This window comes from Mauremys mutica, chromosome 2, assembly GCF_020497125.1.
Source record: "Mauremys mutica isolate MM-2020 ecotype Southern chromosome 2, ASM2049712v1, whole genome shotgun sequence".
In the NCBI taxonomy this organism is placed as follows: domain Eukaryota; kingdom Metazoa; phylum Chordata; order Testudines; family Geoemydidae; genus Mauremys; species Mauremys mutica.
This window is the reverse complement of record NC_059073.1, coordinates 283822584-283837230: the sequence shown is the minus strand read 5'-3', so window position 1 is coordinate 283837230 and position 14647 is coordinate 283822584. Positions and strand designations below refer to the sequence as shown.

The 14647-nt window shown below is 47.6% G+C and overlaps 1 protein-coding gene across 3 annotated transcripts in view; it reads left to right on the top strand.

The window, feature by feature from the left end:
• Positions 1-1414: 1414 nt before the first annotated feature.
• LOC123363411 (solute carrier family 22 member 13-like) overlaps positions 1415-14647 on the top strand; it is a 59404-nt gene continuing 46171 nt past the window's right edge. For all 3 annotated transcript variants that reach the window (XM_045004352.1, XM_045004354.1, XR_006576745.1), the window contains exons 1-6: positions 1415-1786; positions 3748-3851; positions 8588-8742; positions 9763-9931; positions 10377-10497; positions 14235-14329. In XM_045004352.1, the coding sequence (XP_044860287.1) occupies positions 1415-1786; positions 3748-3851; positions 8588-8742; positions 9763-9931; positions 10377-10497; positions 14235-14329 (1016 nt within the window). The remainder of the gene's footprint in view (positions 1787-3747; positions 3852-8587; positions 8743-9762; positions 9932-10376; positions 10498-14234; positions 14330-14647) is intronic.

Here is a 14647-nt window from a genome sequence, read left to right as displayed (position 1 = left end):
CCTTGATGCTATGGACCAGATTTTCAAATGAACTCAGCTTCCAACAGTTCCCATTTAGGCTAAATATCCAACACCCGGCAGCCACGAGTCCCTGTCCAATGTCTTAACTGAATGCATCTAAAGCCCACTGAAGTTGGCGGGAGTTCTTCCATTGTCCCCAGTGGGCTTCGGATCAGTCCCTGGTGGTGATAGAGGATGCGAAGCAAGATAAGGGTGATGTTGGTGTTTCATTGGTGGACCCCGTTGCAGCCGTGAGGTGCACAGCGTGGGAGAGTTTATTTGTAAAATGTTTGTCCTTTGCCGGGATCATCACAATCTGGTCAGCGGAACCTTGAACTCTTACAGAAACAACTTGGTGCAGAGCCACAATTCTGTTTGTCAGTCGTGACCCATCTCTGTTGGTTCAAAGCAAGCTGTGCTGTCCAGAGGAACACAGAAAAGGAGGAGGAGTGTGTGTTAGGGCATGCATAAATAGATCTGCTGGAAATGTGTCCTTAAGAGAGCCACACTAGGTCTATAGCCGATCCTGTGGATGCTCAGTATAGTCACGCGCCAGCATCACTTGTATATTTAAAGCGAACAGCCTTCAACACACATTCTGTCTGTCCAACTGTTTATTCCACTCATATCTCTAAGGGCTGGGCTACACTACCGCTTAAGTCAATGTAACTTACATCACTCAGGGGTATGAAAACGACACACCGACCCCTCTCTGAGGGCTGTAAATTACATTGACTTACAGCAGGGTCCACACCATGCTATGTCATGGGAGACACTCTTCCACCAACATAGCTTCCGCCTCTCCCCTTGGCATAGTGTATTTTCTCCGGACATGCTACAGCTGTGCCAATGTAGCGCGGTACTGTAGACTTGCCCTGAGACACAGGAATTCTGTGGCGGAGCAGGGACTTGCACCCAGGATTCACACATCCTAGGCTAGTGCCTAATGTTCCTTCCTTTCTCTTCTTAAACCTTTAGAATTAGATCAGTGTTCGGATCCAGGGGGTTTTTGGGTCCAACTCCCTCACATGTGTGGCTAAATCCCCTGCTTTGCTTTGAAAATCCCAACCCATGCTTTCTGGTTGCATCCATTTTGCTGAGGCTTCTGCCTTCAGAAGCCAGTTAAAGTCATGACAAGTTCAACTTTTGTGTGTCTTGGTTTTATTTGCTGTGGAAAGCGCTAACAGACTCTTTGCTATTGCACGTGAAGTGTGGAAAGTAATTAGTGGGTTACGAAGTACATGCTTGAAGATTAAAAACATAATTCATTAGGCTGACATGAGCATGGAGCATGCAACAACATTTCATGTTGTCTTAGCCGATAATTTTTTTGAGTCACATTGAGTTTAAACATTAACTTCAGCCCATGTAAAAAAAGCTACCGTGCTGTACTCCAGCATTAGACAAGCAAACAATGACACACTTTGGAGATATTATCAACGCTATAGGAGATTTGGGGCCATTTCAAAAATGGCTGCTGCTGATGCTCAGCCTTGCAAACTTTCTAACGGCTTTTCCCATGTTTGGCCAAGTGTTCATGGTTCTGGATGTGCCTCATCACTGTAAGACAAGCTGGATCTATGCCATTAGCCCAAACCTGACTGAGGAACAGCTGCTGAACCTAACTATCCCTAGGAACACACAGGGATCGTATGAAGAATGCCTTATGTACACTCCTGTGAACTGGGATATTGACTCCGTCGTAGAATACGGCCTTAATGTCACTAAGAAGTGCCAAGAGGGGTGGGTCTATTCTTCAGAACAGATCCCAACGTTGGTGACTCAGGTTTGTAACTGCATTTTGAGCCTATATTTATTGCTAAGGATCATGCTGATTTGAAAGTGCACACGCACACTGGGGATTGTCTCCACATAATGGATATGCTGGATTTTAAATCAATTTAAACCCGCCCAATTGTGTGGATGCATATAGATTGGTTTACACTTGAATTATATCGATTGAGTTTAGTCTGGTCATTTAAATGGCAATTTTTTGTTAAACGAATGCAGCTATTAGGTGTAGAGCAGCCATTATTGTTTGCAGTTTGCTAGCAGCCAGGCAGAAAGGAGAGAGGAAGCATTGTTTAGTGGTTAGAGCACTTCTAGCCCATGGGCGATCTAGCTACAGTTCCTCCTCTACTGCAAACATCTGGTTTGACCCAGTGCAAGGCACTTAGGGTGCATCTACACTGCAAATGAAAGTGTAATTGTAGCATGGGTAAGCATGTCTGCCCTAGCTTTAGTCTAACTAGTGTGTGTAGCAGTAGTAGTGGTGGCATGGGCTAGGAGACCATGGGGGAACCTGGATATGTACCTAGGTTGCTGTGGGTCCATGCCACTACATCTTCACTACTATTGTTACCGATGTTAGCTAGATTAAAGCTCTCATGGGCATGGCTGCCCTTGCTACAACTAGACCTTAATTTTCAGTGTAGACGTACTCTATGCCTCAGTTCTCCATCTGCATGTAATGGAACAAAAGCACATCTCACAGGGGTGTGGCGTGAGGCTACAGCTATTAAAGCTTGCAAGGTGCTCAGATACCATGGAGATGGGGCTGTGTACGTATCATAGACAGATAGATGGAGCCAATGCTGGTTTTCAGCTTGTCTCTGTTGTCCTTGCACAAATACCCATTGCAGGAATGAAGCTGTATGTTAATCATGCCCACAATTTCCGTGACACAAACTGTGACTTCTAGGATTTTTCAGAAACAATCATGGTCTCTGTTGTTGCTTTTCTTTGTGCAAGGAGATCATCAAACTATGTTACTGAAGAATTGGGCTTTACCAAAACAAGAGAGACTAGCCAGAGCCTTGCAAAAACTATACCTCTAAGTCCATGCTTTGTCGTCTTTACATATTTTCCTATATGCACAAACTATTGATGGCAGCTATGTAACATTTTTCTAATGGAAAGTCCATTGAGCAATATTTAAAATATTGTACGCTCTGGCTTTCCTTTTCTAACTCAAATAATGAACTTTGCTTTTTTCTGTGACAAAGCAGAAAAGGGGGGAAAAGGAAGAAATGGAGAAGCTTAACAATTTTGAACAGAATTTTGGATAAACAAACCATGGGTGCTTTTTGAAATCTTCAAAAGACAAACCAACCCCCAAACCATTGTTTTTCCAAAATACATGTTGAGGTTGCTTTTGGTTTTTGACCAGCTCTGCTTGTTATCGTGTTAACAAATGCAGGAATGTCAGGAAAGAGCAACTGAAATGGATCTGAGGGCTGAAGATGTCGGGGGAGAGTCAAAAAGGAAAAAGAGAGAGAGAGAGAGTGGTTTATGCCTCCCTGAAGGGATCTAATACCAAGAAGGGAGAGGAACTATTTACCATGGCATTTATTGTAGCAGTGTAATGAGGGGTATCGGGATGAATTTATGGAAGGTTGAATATTGGGAAAAGCTTTGTGACAATGAGATCCCTTGTGATGGGATAGTTTCTCCACAAAGCCTCATTGCTTGGGGTAATCCTGCAGCGAGTGGGAGAGGGACTGAATGATCAGGTATGTCTGTTCTATTTGGAGTTGTATTACTTATGAACACATCAGAGCCTCTCAGGCAACCCTAGGTGCCGACTGGGCTGGAGCTGTAATAGGTGAATGGTGGTTTGGGCGTTATAGGCCGGGTACCTTAATCTCCGTTTCTCTCTGGGAATGATTGTGCTGCTGGCACGTCATGAATCCAGCCATCAAAATCAAACCCCTTTAAAATGAAACCTACTTTGTTTCCTTCTTTCAGTTTGACCTGGTATGTGACCGAAAAGAGCTAAATGACATCTCCCAATCCATTTACATGCTGGGACTTCTCCTTGGAGCTGTGGTCTTTGGTTCCTTAAGTGACAGGTAAAGAGAGAGAAAATCCACTTGCAGTTACCTGTGCAAAGTCAGCAGCATAACTTTGCTTTGGGGCGTATTGCATAGAGCCTGGGGGTAAAGGCTGGTGAGGTTATAACACTGGAGCCCAGATCCCTAGGCCCTGGCACTGCTGTGCCCTGTAGGTTAGATTTGGCTCTCCTGGAGATGGAGTGCAAGGTATAAGCATCAGCCACTGTGTGTGGGGCTGTGTGGGGAGTGGGACCGGAGGGTTGAAGAAGAACTGGCTGGAGAGCTGGATTGGGGAAGTTGGAGAGGAGCTCAGGAGTTATGGATCAGAGCTTGGGAAGCTGTGGGTGTGTGCGGTGGGTATTGGAGTGATGCTAAAGGGGGCCAAGTGGGGGGATCTGCGGGAAGGCTTGTGGGGGCCTGAAATGGGGATGGGGGGAGGGTGGATCAGGGAAATGTGGGTCAGGAAGAGAGTTAAAAGGGCCTGGGAGGCTGATTGGATTGGGACTGGGGGAGCTACAGGAGAGACTGAAGGAGGCTGGAGACGGTGGTTGAGGGGGAGTGATAGGGGATGAAGGATCTAGAAGGAAGCTCTGCATGAGGTGGGGGAGGGAGGGCTGGATTGGGGCTGTGGGGGAGCTAGGCAGGTGGCGGGGGATGGGAGGGAGGGATTGGGGCGGTGGGGGAGCTAGGCAGGTGGCGGGGGATGGGAGGGAGGGATTGGGGCTGTGGGGGAGCTAGGCAGGTGGCGGGGGATGGGAGGGATGGATTGGGGCGGTGGGGGAGCTAGGCAGGTGGCGGGGGATGGGAGGGATGGATTGGGGTGGTGGGGGAGCTAGGCAGGTGGCGGGGGATGGGAGGGATGGATTGGGGCGGTGGGGGAGCTAGGCAGGAGGTGGGGGAAAGGAGGGAGGGATTGTGGCTGTGGAGGAGCTAGGTGGGGGATGGGAGTGTGATGTTCCCCTTTGGTGTTATCTGGACCGGTGATCTGCTAGGTCACTCCAGTCCTCGACTCTGGGAGCCAGCCTTGCCCTGCTCCGCTGTGAGACCCCCCCCCACCTCTCAGCTGTTCACACACAGCCTCTGGCATGTAAGCTGCTCCCAGCTACTTGCAAGCGAATGACACTAGCCAATATCTCCGGTCCCAGAAACAACCCTAGGAACCTCCATCTTGCACTGTCCAGTTGTGCCTGCTGGACGCTGCAAGCTTATGTAAGTTAGTCAATTTAACAAAGAAATTGATATGTGCCAGGCTTGTTATCCCAAGGGGAGTCTCTGACACCCTGCAAACCAAATGCACTGCTTCAGGTAGAATAAACAAACAGATTTATTAACTACAAAGGTAGATTTAAGTGATTATAAGTCAAAGCACAAGAAGTCAGATTTGGTCAAATAAAATAAAAGCAAAATGCATTCTGAGCTGATCTTAACACTTTCAATGTCCTTAAAAACTTAGATGCTTCTCGCCACAGGCTGGCTGGCTGCTTTTCAGTCAGGCTCTCCCCTTTGATCAGCGTTTCAGTCGGGTGGTGGTGGTGATGGTGTCTGTAGATGTAGATGGAAGAGAGAGGAAGAGCCTGGCAAAATGTCTCTCTCTTTTATCATGTCCTTTCTCTCCTCTTGGCTTTGCCTCCCCGCTTCAGAGTCAGGTGAGCATTACCTCATTGCAGTCCCAAACTCCCCAAAGGAAGGGGGGTGACTCCCTCGAGGGTCTAACAGACTTTTGTTGCTGCCTAAGCCAGTGTCCATTGTTCCTGTGAGGCTGGGCTGGGTTTGTCCCATCCATGCCCTGATGAGGTGTGAACTTCCCCTCTGCTCCTGGAGAGTTTTTGCATGGGCTTGCTTTAAGCCCTGAGGATACATATTCAGCCTCATAACTATATACATGAAATTATAACCCATAACCTCACTACAACATTATTGTACCAATTACTATAACATCACTATAACAAACATGCTCAAAAGTCCTGTGGCACCTTATAGACTAACAGACGTATTGGAGCATGAGCTTTCGTGGGTGAATACCCACTTCGTCGGATGCACCATGCTCAGGGCATTGTGAGCCTTCCGAAGACACCCAACATGGCAAACTTTGCACTGGATACCACACCATCATTTCATAAAGATGAACATAGCGGTGTAGGCTGTTCCCCCGAGGTATGGCGCATCACAGGGAGGGCTGGATCGGGGCGGTGGGGGAGCTAGGCAGGATTGGGTGGATGGGAGGGTTGGATTGGGGCGGTGGGGGAGCTAGGCAGGAGGCGGGGGATGGGAGGGATGGATTGGGGCGGTGGGGGAGCTAGGCAGGAGGCGGGGGATGGGAGGGCTGGATTGGGGCTGTGGGGGAGCTAGGCAGGAGGCGGGGGATGGGAGGGAGGGATTGGGGCGGTGGGGGAGCTAGGCAGGAGGCGGGGGATGGGAGGGATGGATTGGGGTGGTGGGGGAGCTAGGCAGGTGGTGGGAGATGGGAGGGCTGGATTGGAGAGGTGGGGGAGCTAGGCAGGAGGTGGGGGATGGGAGGGCTGGATTGGAGAGGTGGGGGACCTAGGCTGGAGGCGGGGGATGGGAGGGATGGATTGGGAGGGTGGGGGAGCTAGGCAGGAGGTGGGGGATGGGAGGGAGGGATTGGGGCAGTGGGGGAGCTAGGCAGGAGGTGGGGGATGGGAGGGCTGGATTGGGGCTGTGGAGAGATCTGCAGGAATGGAGGAAGCTGGACTGCGGTGGATTTCAGAAATGGAAATGGAGCCCCTAACCTATTCTTGCACCAGGGCTCTGTGGGACCTTGCTTTGCCACCGCTGGGGGAGGGCATTGTCTGAATTTCTTCCTACCCCAGCCCCAGCCACGTCAATCTCACTGGTCTCCTCACAATTCCCTGCTGCCCACACTTCCTCAACCCCATTCTTCTACTTGTGTTCCCGTCCTCCCCAAAGCAGGCAACATGCTCACTGCTCTGGCCCTTTCTTATGTTTAGAATGGGGGTCAGAACCTACCATAAGTGTTGTTATTTTTTACTGCTGAAGGTGCATTGTGCCATAAAAATAAAACTCTGCCCCGCCCTAAAGGGTTTCACTTCTCTAAGACAGGAGGATGCGGAGGGTAACTCAGAAGTGGGGTGAACTGAACACGTGTCTGATGGAGAGGATGGTGTTGTAAATATAAACGATGCATTATTCTCCCCATTTTATAGATGGAGAAACTGAGGCACAGACTGGTGAAGTGACTTGCCCAGGTCATCCTGCCTGTCACAGAGTCAGGAATAGAATGCAGGGCTCCTGATTGCCAGTCGAATGCTCTGTCCTCCAGGCCCCACTGCCTCAAGTTTTGGGGGACCAGCTTGACACACCTTTTAAAGGTTTCCCACTTTGGGCACCCAAAGTCACTTGTCACTTCTGATAATCTTGGCCAGAACTCGGATGTTGCAGCAATCCCATTTTACCTATATTAACTATTTCTGCACTGTACCAACCACCTAGTGTATCCAGCCAAGTTCTTACACTGATGACTAGCACTACAGTATCCAGGTGCCTTAGCTGCTGTATTAGGAGTGAAAGCTGACAGTAGCCTCAGAGATTTACGAAAACGTTTCCTCCCCTAGGATTGGGCGGCGTCCCATCATTTTGCTTTCCATGCTTGTAATGGGGTGTCATGGGTCTACCCTCACTTGAAACTGGGCGGTTTCAAAGTGAGGACCCGCATGCCACCATGTCAAAGGTCTCACCCCCACTTGGAGCTGTTCGGCTCCAATGTGGGGACCTGACTTGGTTTCCCTCTAAACTAAAATTCTAGTTTAGATCTAGTAAGCTGCCACCATGTCATGGGATCTCACCCCCACTTTGAGCTTGTGGGTTCAAAGATGGGGACCCGCATGTATTCTGCCACCATGTCCTATGGGATCTCACCCCCACTTTGAGCTTGTGGGTTCAAAGATGGGGACCCGCAGGTATTCTGCCACCACCCTAACCCTTAGGGTGGGGTTCCTTCTCGCCGCCACCACTCAATCAAGAAATGTGGATTGAGACACAGTCCTTCCCCAAAATCCTAGGGGATTCCAAGAGCCCCAAATCCATGGAGTTCTCACACCCAGGAGAAACAAACCATTCCCCCTGCTTCCTCCCCCCTCCCTTTTCCTAGGAGAGATACCGGGATCCAACTACAGAGGGATACCTCCCCCTCCCCTTTCCCTGAGAATCCACCCAAGGAAAGACCAACAAGTCCTTAATAGAAAAGAATTTATTAAAGAATAAAAAGAAAATACAGAATCTCTATGAGCCCAAGCTGGACACTCATAGGGTATAACCTTATCAATCTCTGGAGAGAATCCCCTCTCCCCCTTTTCTCAGTAAAAGCAATATCAGCAAACAGGAATAAAGCATTTCCTTTAGCAAACACACAATTGCAAATATAGAAATCAAATCATAAGACTAATTCGCCTTTCTAATTAATACTCACTATTAATTAGCAGAAACTACTCCAGGAGAACTTGGAGACATGACTGTCCTCTGTTAGATCCAAAAACAGTTCTCACACAGACAAAGGCTTCCCTCCACAGAGATTTGAAAAAATCTTATCTCTGATTGGTCCTCTGGTCAGGTGGTCACCAGGTACTACATGTTAACCCTGTACCAACCACCTAGTGTATCCAGCCAAGTTCTTACACTGATGACTAGCACTACAGTATCCAGGTGCCTTAGCTGCTGTATTAGGAGTGAAAGCTGACAGTAGCCTCAGAGATTTACGAAAACGTTTCCTCCCCTAGGATTGGGCGGCGTCCCATCATTTTGCTTTCCATGCTTGTAATGGGGGCATTTGGTGTTGGAGCAGCTTTTGTGCCAAATTTCTATGTCTACGTCATCTTGAGATGTCTTGTGGGTGCTGCTGTATCTGGAATCTTTATAGGCATCCTGGCTTTAGGTAAGACTCCCTCGCTGCTAGAGATGTTTTAGCTACACAGTATAAGTGCTCTGACAAATGGCAATGAAAAGATCCCATGGACAAACGCTCGGCACAATTACATGCTACATGTTTTAAAAAAATTTACTACCAAATTAATGTTGCTTGAAATACAGTGGGCCTGATCTTCCTCTCACACTAATGTGATTACTCCTGATTTACACCAAAGTCAGGAGAGTGACACCAGTGGAGGAAAGAGGAGAATCTGGCCTGGGTATTTACATAGTTGGTGGGAGGTGGGCAGAAAGCATAGGAGCTTTTAGTTGGAGAATGTGAAATGTTGGTTTATTTGTGCTCGGTTTGTCATTAGTATCTCCAGTGGTGCAAGTAGAAATAATTTCTTGCTGGTACTGCACTCATGGGAGGGACACAAGTGGGGGCACGTGTCCTCCCCAAGTGACTCTCCATGTGACTCCTTCCCACCCCGCCCCAGCCCGGGGCCCCCATGCTCTCCCCATCCCCTCCGACACCCTCCCTTACCTGTCTAAAATTTTACAACTGCATCTGTTAGATTCTCTATCTCTCAGCAGTACTGGAATTATTATTTATTATTATTATTTATACTCATTTTACAGATGTGTAAACTGAGGCCCAGAGATTATGGCAGAAATTTTCAAACGTGACCAGTGAATCTTGAGTGCCTAACAAGCGTCAACTTTGGTCCAAGTAACAAGGTCCAAGTTTCAAAAAGTGCTGAGCACACAGCTTCTGAAAATCAGACCCCTTTAAAATGACTCTGAACATTCGGAAATGGAAGCCCCTAAAGTCACTAGGCAGTTTTGAAAGCCTGGGTGTATGTGACTTATCTAAGGTCACCCAGTGGCCAAATCCCAGAGTACTGACTCCAGAGCCTTTGCTCTAGCTACTAGATAACACTCCCCAAATGAAAGCAGATCTAGTTTGGAATAGAAAAAAAAAACCCTTTAAAAAGTGCTGAATCATTAGGATTCTCAGCAGTTCAATCTGTGTTAATGTCTCTAGGTACTGAATGGGTTGGAGTCCCCTACCGGTCACATGCAGTAATTGTTACCCACTGCTGCTTTTCCATTGGACAGATGGTTTTGGCTGGCTTAGCTTATGGCGTTCGCAACTGGAGGTTGCTGCAGATTGCTGGATCTGCCCCTGTATTTTGCCTTTTCTTTTACATATGGTAAGTGTGCATTTGCCAGAGAGCTTTTCTCAAGCATTGCAGTGTTGTTTGTGATCCAAGTTATACACGGGCTTTACAGAATGGATTCATCGACACATTGCAGGGGTGGTCCTTCCCAATATAACCCATATCTTGTAAAGGTTTATAATGGGATCTGCTGGGCCCCCAGCATTTTTGGCTGTCAGGCCACTTTTATGTAGGTGCCTAACTTTAGGCACCAAGATTTGAAAATCTTGGCACTACAGTAACGTTATTTCTATTGAAACAAAACAACTCATATACACACACCCAAGCCATAGCACCTCAGAAGAATTACATCTCCTGTAGTAAACACACATCGTCAAATATATTTTACTGCTATGGAAGATGCATCAAGTGGATGAAGTTAAGTGAGTAACTGGGGTTTTGATAGCAAAGAACTCTTTGGAATTCACATGCTTTGTAGGGTCCTTCCAGAATCTGCTCGGTGGCTCATGACAAAAGAGAAGGTAAAGGAAGCCAAAAACCTACTTCAAAAGGCAGCATCTGTGAATAGACGGACCATCTCTCCAGAACTGCTTGATCAGGTAATAAATCCTGAGATAGGGAGTGTTTCAGGCCTTATTTTTCAGTGTTATATAGACCATAAAAAAGCTTTCTTGGTAAGCAACTCTTGGGTGAATTTCTCTTTCTGTCTTCTAGCAAACAACCCAAAATACAGGGGGGAGATTTTCAAAAGCACCTAATGGATTTAGGTGCACATTTCTCAAGCCGGTGGGACTGCTATGTCTATATTCCTTAAGAATTTTTTAAAACCTCCCTCTAGAAACAGAATTATCCGAATATTCTCACATCTCATATGAGCAAACAATCTTCACTTGTGAATTCATCTTATCTTCTTGTGCTCAGAGAAGCCCCTAATATTTTCTCCTGTTTACCAAAAGTGGGGAAGAGAACTTCAGAGGTTGTGTTCATATGATGTGCCATTTGCAGATGCTCCATAAGGGTGTGACTGCACTGTCCCTTAAAAGTCCTGCAAGTCATTTCTCCTGGGTGGAATTTTGGCCAAAAAATTAAAAATTCTGTGCACAATACTATACAATTGTACAAAATTCTGCTTATTTTGTCAAAATAACGCAATATAATCACACCTTTTTCAATTATTTTGGTAATTTACTTCAAAATACCTGTCAGCAAATATGTCTGTAACAATACAAAGAACAAAAAAGATTCCCCCAGGAATAGAATGTTAAAGGAACTCCTACAGCAACTCAGTTCCTGTTTGTCTGTTATACTTTTGTTGGGTGTGTCAGTCTGGGTGTGTCACACACGCCAGCTGGGCACATCTTGGGGGAAAACTCAGCCCTTCTGGTCGCAGACAACTGCACTCCCTACTTCCCAGAGCCCAGCCACGCCCCACCACAGCCCAGACACCCACAACCACTACACTCCAGAGCCAAGCCGCAGGACGCCCTCCCCCACAGACGTCCCTCCCTGCCAGGTATCCAGAGATTACGGAGTTTCCTGCATGCTGCCTCCTTCCTTCAGGACATGCTGGGAACTGCAGCTTCCCGGAACCCTCCAGCTCCTCCTTCCCCTCTCTCCCCACAGTGCCCTGTATTTGCGAGCTGGAGAGCCAGACTCTATTGGGTCCAGCAACCCCCAGGGCAGCCAACAGCTCTGCAGCACCAACTGTTGGGTGTGTGGGGGGGGGAAATGAAATTCTGAGCAGAACATTAATTCTGTGCCAATTCTACATTGCACAGTGATGCAGAATCCCCCCAGGAGTAAAGTAATCGAAACTTGCAAGTCCTTACCATTGCACTTGACAAAAATTTCCTGGCTGGCCATGTTGAACCCCATGGTCACCAGCCAAACCATGCATGTGTGATATCAAAGGACCCAGGACCTTCTACTGAAACAACAGAAAGGAACAGTCAATAAAATTGCAATTGCTGATTCATATCATTTTGCCGGAGGTAGAACGGTGTCAGTTTTTATTCCTTTATTGATTTTAGCCCCTCAGAGAATGTTGTATTTTCCTTCATGTTACTGTTTCAGTAGCACCAAGAAACCCAGATTAAGATCAGGCCCTGTTCCGCCAGGTGCTGTCCAAACACATGGGCCCTCCCCCAAAGAGCTTACTATCTAATAAAACAAATCACATGCTGAAGGAGTGGAATAGGGATACAAATGTACAAGTTTTGTATGCATATAGACATTGCCCGTTGGTTAGTGTCAGCACGCCGTGACCAATCCACAGAGAATATGAACCTGTCACATGAGCAAGTAGAGAGGCTGGGTCTTTAGTTCAAGCTGTAGTGGCTCGTGCTTTTAGTTCTGTAGGCCCCAAGTTCAATTCCTTGTGTTGGCCAAATGGGGGTGGGGGCTTTATACCTACATTCACACTTTGTTTTGATTATTGTAAATAAAGGGAATGTTAGCTATCCCCACCTGGCCTTCAAGGCATCAGTGACTGAATGATTCCATATAGGCGCCATGGCAGAGCTGTCTTAATGAGGAGAGGGAGTGGCCTTTGCCGACCAATCCAAGGAGGGCATTCTATGCCAGGGCACAGTATGGAGATGTACGCGAACGATGATCTTTTTCGTAACTCGCCCCAGCACTTTTACATTTTAATCCTAAACGTAAGAAGGATTTTTAACTTCTCCCAAATTCAAAACTGTCATTGTATTTGTACCAGCTGATTTTATTTTAGGTATGAGCTGACATGGTCCCACTAGTGTGCAGCTGTGTGACTTTGCCATTTGATGGATACAGCGTTAAGATTGGTCAAGTGTTGCCCTCTAGTGGTTGGCCTACAAAGGATGAAATCCTCAATCCCAAGTGACGGCTAATGGAAGGAATTCACCTTTAGCTCATAGGATTGAGGGCTGTTTCTGAAATCCTGGATTCTGTCCTTGGATCAGGAAGTGCACAGTTCAGCTGGGGCCTGCAGTGCCTGTTTGTGCCCATGGGTTTGTAGCAACTCCAGCCGATGATTAATAATGATCATTTGAATGATGCAGATATAGCACATAAATCTTACATGGGTCAGTGTTGCAGCTGGACACAAAACCTGTGCCGGACACAGTCTAACAAAAATAAAGGAGCAACAAAGACCAGGCAGGTTTCTGATGGGACCCTGCTTGCCTGGCAGGTTTCAACACCAGCCTGGTTTCCTGCTAATTTGCCTGCCTGTCTCCTTGGCAGCCTGCCAAGCACAATGCCATAGAATGGGGGCTTCCAGGGTCTCTGGCTCTTGGGCAGCACATCAGGCTGGCTGATGATGAGTGAGAGCTTCTAAGCTCGCAGTTCTTTGGCAGCCCCAAAGCCTTGGGAGACCTGGCTCCTAGGCACTGGGCGGCTTGGACAGCCTGGGAAACATTTAGAAAAGAACAAAATGAAAATGTTGTTTTGGGATTCCTGATCCACAGGAGATTCTGAAATTGCAGTTTTCATTCCGTTTCAAACTATGTTTTGTTGTTGTTGAAATTTTGGAACCTACCATGGAACGGTCATTCCAGCTTCCAGCTGGCTCTACTCAAGGCTGTATATTGTAGAAAGCAGATCAGGGAAAAGGACAACATTTTAGCCCATTCTTGGGCTCTCGCTATCCTGTGGTCCATCTATGGTGTCCAAACACGTTGTACATAGGCTCTCCAGCCATACAATGGTTCTTCAGATGTTTGCTCAAATGCCATGAAATTTGTTGGATGTTTCAGTGCTTCTTCTCTTTATCGCATTGCAAAAAAACCAAACAAAAACCAAAGCCAAACACCAAACCCAACATTTCTACCACATTTTCCCAAAACTGACTTGTCAGAAAATGTTCTTCGTGACCAGGGGCAGCTCTAGTGATTTTGCTGCCCCAAGCACAGCGGGATGCCGCGGGGGGCGCTCTGCCAGTCGCTGGTCCCGTGGCTCTGGTGGACCTCTCGCAGGCGTGCCTGCGGATGCTCCACCCCAGCCGCGGGACCAGCGGACCCGCCGCAGTCATGCCTGCGGGAGGTCCACTGGAGCGGCCTGCTGCCTTCCCGGTGACCGGCAGAGCGCCCCCTGTGGCATGCCGCCCCAAGCACGTGCTTGGTGTGCTGGGGCCTGGAGCCGCCCCTTTTCGTGACTGAAACATTGCAATTGAAAAACAGACTTTGGGCATGTAAATCCAGCATGTTGTGTACTGCAGTGCTCTACCTTTCATAATCAGAATACTTTTGGGGTCCCATCCACTTCCCTGACATTGGTGAAAGTCTTCAGTATGAATTGGATCAGGCCATTGCTTTCTGTTTCATGTCTTGACCCTTTTGCCTTGTGAATTTTGAAGCTGACGCCTGAGAAGAAGGTTAAGTCTGGAAATATTCTGTACCTCTTCCTGAAGAAGCGCCTGAGGAAAGTGACTTTAGTTATGGCTTATGCCTGGTAAGTTGTCCAAACATTACTCCATTTTTATAACAGTGTAATGGTTCTCACTTGGAGTATGGTAGGGAAGTGTGGCCTAGTGGTTAAGGCTGCACTCCATGACTGGCCGGACGGTTGTGGGGAGGAGATTACCAATGTCCAGGATCCACAGGCAGGGCAAGAGGGGTACTTCCCTCTGATTGTTTCTGTGGTGGGTCCTCCCTTTCCTCAGGGAGGGTCCCTTTGGGCAGCTGTGTCAGAGACTTCAGGCTTCCCTCTGCTCTACACTACTGGAGCTGTGGCTACAGGTCTGCTCTCTTCTCGCACTGTGTCCCAATT